At 41.8% G+C, this 5783-nt stretch overlaps 1 protein-coding gene across 3 annotated transcripts in view; it reads right to left on the reverse strand.

Annotated features, from left to right (window-relative positions):
- il17rel (interleukin 17 receptor E-like) overlaps positions 1-5783 on the reverse strand; it is a 41932-nt gene that overhangs the window by 21643 nt on the left and 14506 nt on the right. For all 3 annotated transcript variants that reach the window (XM_046297679.1, XM_046297678.1, XM_046297680.1), the window contains 6 exons: positions 5385-5499; positions 4705-4749; positions 4311-4453; positions 2243-2314; positions 348-402; positions 75-238 (listed from right to left, as the gene is read on the reverse strand). In XM_046297679.1, the coding sequence (XP_046153635.1) occupies positions 75-238; positions 348-402; positions 2243-2314; positions 4311-4453; positions 4705-4749; positions 5385-5499 (594 nt within the window). The remainder of the gene's footprint in view (positions 1-74; positions 239-347; positions 403-2242; positions 2315-4310; positions 4454-4704; positions 4750-5384; positions 5500-5783) is intronic.

Raw genomic sequence — 5783 nt, forward strand, 5'->3', positions numbered from 1 at the left:
TCTTTGAAACAGCCCTTTAACTGTGAAGGAGTTCAGAGGTACAGATGTGAGGCTGATTGATAGAGGCACCTAACCTTCTCCCTGCTGAGGGTCTGTGATGAACCAGCCAGATCGTCACACTCATCGTCCCCTTGTTTTTGGCACAGTGAGATCACCGCAACAACAGGACACACCGGTTCCCATGACAACAACTCCTCCACCGGGTCAAAGTTAATGCCAGACCACAACTCCTCCAGATCTTTGGAGAAAAGAGACGCGGTCAAAAGCAATGCACTGACAATCTTGCAAATTTCACAATCAACCAATTAATAAAACATGCAGTGTAACAGAAATTGAAGGACACTCACTGTCTCTGAAGGGAAAGACTTGAACTCTGGGTGCATCAGAGGTGGCAGACCAGCCCTGTGGGATAAATATATACAGTGCATTCAGAAAGTATTCAGACCCCTTGACTTTTTCCGCATTGTTATGTTACAGCCTTATTATAAAATGTATTAAATAAAACATCCTCATCAATCTACACACAATACCCCATAATGACAAAGCGTAAACAGGTTTATTATAGAAATGTTTGCAAATGTATAAACAATATAAACTTATTTGAATAAGTACTCCGACCCTTCGCTATGAGACTCGAAATTGAGCTCAGGCACATCCTGTTTCCATTGATCATGCTCCCAAGTGGCGCAGTGCATCTCAGTGCAAGAGGTGTTACTGCAGTCCCTGGTTCGAATCCAGGCTGCATCACATCCGGACGTGATTGGGAGTCCCATAGTGAGGCGCACAATTGGCCCAGTGTAGTGTGGGTTTAATTTTAAAAATCGTCCTTGAGATGTTTCTACAACTTGATTGGAGTCCACCTGTGGTAAATTCAATTGATTGGACATGATTTGGAAAGGCACACACCTGTCTATAAAAGGTCCCACAGTTGACAGTCCATGTCAGAGCAAAAACCAAGGCATGAGGTCGAAGGAAATGGCCGTAGAGCTCCGAGACAGGATTGTGTCGAGGCACAGATCTGGGGAAAGGTATAAAACATGTTCTGCAGCATTGAAGGTCCCTGAGAACACAGTGGCCTCCATCATTCTGAAATGTAAGACGTTTGGAACCACCAAGACTCTTCCTAGAGCTGGCTCAGCCAAACTGAGCAGTCGGGGGAGAAGGGCCTTGGTCAGGGAGGTGACCAAGAACCTGATGGTCACTCTGACAGAGCCTCTGTGGAGATATGAAAACCTTTCAGAAGGACAACAATCTCTGCAGCACTCTACCAATCAGGCCTTTATGGTATAGTGGCCAGAAGAAAAAGCACATGAAGGGCCCACTTGAAGTTTTCCAAAAGGCACCAAAAGACTCATCACCATGAGAAACAAGATTCTCTGGTCTGATGAAACCAAGATTGAACTCTTTGGCCTGAATGCCAAGTGTCACATCTTCACCATCCCTACGGTGAAGCATTGTGGTTGCATTATCATGCTGTGGGGATGTTTTTCAGCAACAAGGACTTTGAGACTAGTTAGGATTGGGGGAAAGATGAGCAGAGCAGAGTACAGCAAGATCCTTGATGAAAACTTGCTCAGGACCTCAGACGGGTGAAGGTTTACCTTCCAACAGGACAAAGACCCTAAGAACAAGGCCAAGGCAATGCAGGAGTGGCTTCGGGACAAGTCTCTTAATGTCTTTGAGTGGCCCAACCAGAGCCCGGACTTGAAGCTGATCTAACATCTCTTGAGAGACCTGAAAATAGCTGTGAAGCAACGCTCCCCATCCAACCTGACAGAGCTTGAGATTATCTGCAGAGAAGATTGGGAGAAACTCCCCAAATACAGGTGTGCCAAGATATTAGCATCATACCCAAGAACACTCAAGGCTGTAATCGCTGCCAAACGTGCTTCAACAAAGTACTGAGTAAAAGGTCTGGATACTTGTTTAAATGTAATATTTTTGAAGTTAAAAGAAAAAAAATGCAGCAATTTCTAAAAACCTTTTTTTTGCTTTGTCATTATGGGGTATTGTATCTAGATGGATGAGGGAAAACATCAATATAATCAATTTTAGAATAAGGCTGTAACGTAACAAAATGTGAAAAAAGTCCAGGGGTCTTTCGAATGCACTGTAACACCGCAATTTCCACAATACAGTCCATATTGTCATAGACATTTGATTACATAAAGGTCAAACAAAATGATCTAACAAGAAGATAAATATTGACCTAACTAGATAATGATCAGTTAAAGATCTTTACCTCGATGCAGAGACAGGGCAAAGGTGTAGAATACTGCAGAGTAGTATTCTTCAGCACATCCTCCTTTCTGATCTGCAGAGAGGGAGGGAACAAGGGTCAGACCTGGGTTCAAACATTATTTGACATACTAGTCTACCTGGAGTGCCCAGATGGGCCTGGTTTGCAAATTTGCCATTATTACAAATGAAGTTGGAAGTTTACATACACTTAGGTTGGAGTCATTAACTCTACCACTCCATAAATGTCTTATTAACAAACTATAGTTTTGGCAAGTCGGTTAGGACATATACTTTGTGCATGACACAAGTAATTTTACAAATAATTGTTTCCAGACAGATTATTTCACTTGTAATTCACTGTATCACAATACCAGTGGGTCAGAAGTTTACATACACTAAGTTGACTGTGCATTTAAACAGCTTGAAAAATTCCAGAAAATTATGTAATGGCTTTAGAAGCTTCTTTTGACATTGTTCGAGTCAATTGGAGGGTGTACCTGTGGATGTATTTCAAGGCCTACCATCAAACTCGGTGCCTCATTGCTTGACATCAATGGAAAATCAAAAGCAATCAGAAAACAAAATTGGTTGAACCAAAAAGTCTTGTTCATCCTTGGGAGCAATTTCCAAATGCCTGAAGGTACCACCTTCATCTGTACAAACAAGTATAAACACCATGGGACCACATATCCATCATACCGCTCAGGAAGGAGACGCGTTCTGTCTCCTAGAGATGAACATACTTTGGTGCGAAAAGTGCAAATCAATCCCAGAACAACAGCAAAGGATATTGTGAAGATGCTGGAGGAAACCACCATAAAAAAAGCCAGACTACGGTTTGCAACTGCACATGGGGACAAAGATTGTACTTTTTGGAGAAATGTCCTCTGGTCTGATGAAACAAAAATAGAACTGTTTGGCCATAATGACCAACATTATGTTTGGAGGAAAAATGGGGAGGCTTGCAAGCCGAAGAACACCATCCCAACCGTGAAGCACGGGGGTGGCAGCATCATGTTGTGGGGGTGCTTTGCTGCAGGAGGGACTGGTGCACTTCACAAAATTGATGGCATCATGAGGTAGGGAAATTATGTGGATATATTGAAGCAACATCTCAAGACATCAGTCAGGAAGTTAAAGCTTAGTCGCAAATGGGTCTTCCAAATGGAAAATGACCCTAAGCATACTTCCAAAGTTGTGGCAAAATGGCTTAAGGACAACAAAGTCAAGTTATTGGAGTGACCATCACAAAGCCCTGACCTCAATCCTATAGAAAATGTGTGGGCAGAACTGAAAAGGTGTATGCGAGCAAGGAGGCCTAAAAACCTGATTCAGTTACACCAAGCTCAAATTCACCCAACTTATTGTGGGAAGCTTGTGGAAGGCTACCTGAAACGTTTGACCCAAGTTCAACAATTTAAAAGCAACGCTACCAAATACCAATTGAGTGTATGTAAACTTCTGACCCACTGGAAATGTGATGAAAGAAATAAAAGCTGAAATAAATCATTCTCTCTACTATTATTCTGACATTTTCACATTCTTAAAATAAGGTGGAGATCCTAACTGACCTAAGACAGGGAATTTTTACTAGGATAAAATGTCATGAATTGTGAAAAACTGAGTTTAAATGTATTTGGCTAAAGTGTATATAAACTTCCGATTTCAACTGTATATTGGTTCCATTGTGCAATGCAAGCTCAATCAAGCCAAGGTAAAGTACTTCATTTCAAATGGCATTTGAATCCAGGGTCTGATCGAGTATAGCACAACTGATTTATGATGCCTGTCTCATACCATCTGGTTGAGGCATTTTTATGACCTTCCTCTTCCCTGTGTTACTATCAGAGTGTGCACAAAGTGTTGACTATCACCTCTTTTACAACACTTACTGGCAGTGGAAGGAGTGCCTCAACATTATCAGTGCCTAGCCTGGAATCCACACACTGCTTTCATTTCACTGAGTGAAACAATAGTGAAATATACATGATGGATTCCAGGCGAACTAGGGTCTCACAATTTGAACATTAACATTTACACTTTAAGGTCTCCATCTCCTGGAATCTTACCAGTGCGTTGGCCCCTGTGTCTCTACAGGTGTAGTCTTTTCTGTGACACAGTCTCAGGTGATAGTCTTTATCCTCCAACATGTCTGAGACAGACACAGCCAGCTCCTTTCTGTCTGAGTCCACAGTGTACGCTAGCCTCCCAGCTGTCATAGGACACAGTCAGTCAGTAATCACAAAGTCAAGGGAAATGGATGCACTGCCAATATCTGTAGGCTGATTGGTACACGAGGAAATGCAGAATTAGTATGTTGTTTTCGGGTTTGGCGAGGCAAAAATGTAGCCTTGTTGAACGCAGAAATAGTCTGTCATTGTAACCCATGCTAAGGGATATCTAGAGTGATTCAATTGTTGTGAACTATAGAACAATAGAGAAATAAAAATCTAGCAAACTTACTGATGCATTCTGGAATGTTACTCCGAAGATCTCTGCTGCTACATTCTGAAATATAGTTTAAAACCAAGTTAAGGTTTGTTCTCTGTAAAACAAACAATGCTTTGACATATGATCATTGTGTATGCACATTGAGTAAGAGCATGACTACCCTGCTGATCCCCCCTATGCTGTTTTGCTCAGCAGGGTAGTGTGACTTTCGGTTAGGAAATGAGGGTTTTATGACATTTAAGTGTTTCTGCATTAGACATTTGCTGACTCACTAGTTTTGCTTATGAACACCTGCAGTGTCAGTTTACTCACCCAACTCAATAGCTCTTAAACAATCAAAGTACAGTCAGGTTTAACCAACATGATCCACTGGGAATCTGTGTGTGCAAGATGCTGAAATGGCGATTTTAATCAATCGGTTGATATTATGGCCACCTAATCATCTCCCTCATTCCTAATTGGCATATATCCTCACCTCTACACCATGCTAGCTGATGTGTAGTGAGCGTTCTGGCACAAGATGGTTGCCGTGAATCACCCGTGAGTGCCACACATTGTTGCTGGAAGAGGTATGTTTCCCCCGTATTATGTAAAGCGCTTTGAGTACCTCAGTTAGTAGAAAGGCTCTATATAAATCCAATCCATTATTAGTATGATTATTATTCACCATTGATCACGGTCCTCATCCTCACCTGGGACTTGGTAAGTGCTTGTCCAGGTGACTCCACAGTAGCTTGGATTTGTCTTTAGAGTGACGTGAACGTATTGACCTGGCCACACCTCAGAGCAGTCATTCTGAACCTCCAACTTGAGAAAGAGAGAAGGAAAAGAAACAAATAAACACACCAGCCATTACAAGTGTTCTTAAAGCCAGATCCATATCTGTTCCTATCAATAGAGAATTGTTTTTGTTGCCACAAGCACACATTAAAGTACAGAAATGTTTTGCTTGGCTTTGATTATAACAAAGTGTAATGTTCACACACACAAAAAATATCTGACTGTACCTATTGTCCCTCCAGTCTCTCTGTAGTAGTTGGTAGTAGTTTGTAGTATGGTAGGGTGCATGGTGTGGTAGTGTACTACTGTAC

Source organism: Oncorhynchus gorbuscha, linkage group LG14 (genome assembly GCF_021184085.1).
Source record: "Oncorhynchus gorbuscha isolate QuinsamMale2020 ecotype Even-year linkage group LG14, OgorEven_v1.0, whole genome shotgun sequence".
Lineage (NCBI taxonomy): Eukaryota > Metazoa > Chordata > Actinopteri > Salmoniformes > Salmonidae > Oncorhynchus > Oncorhynchus gorbuscha.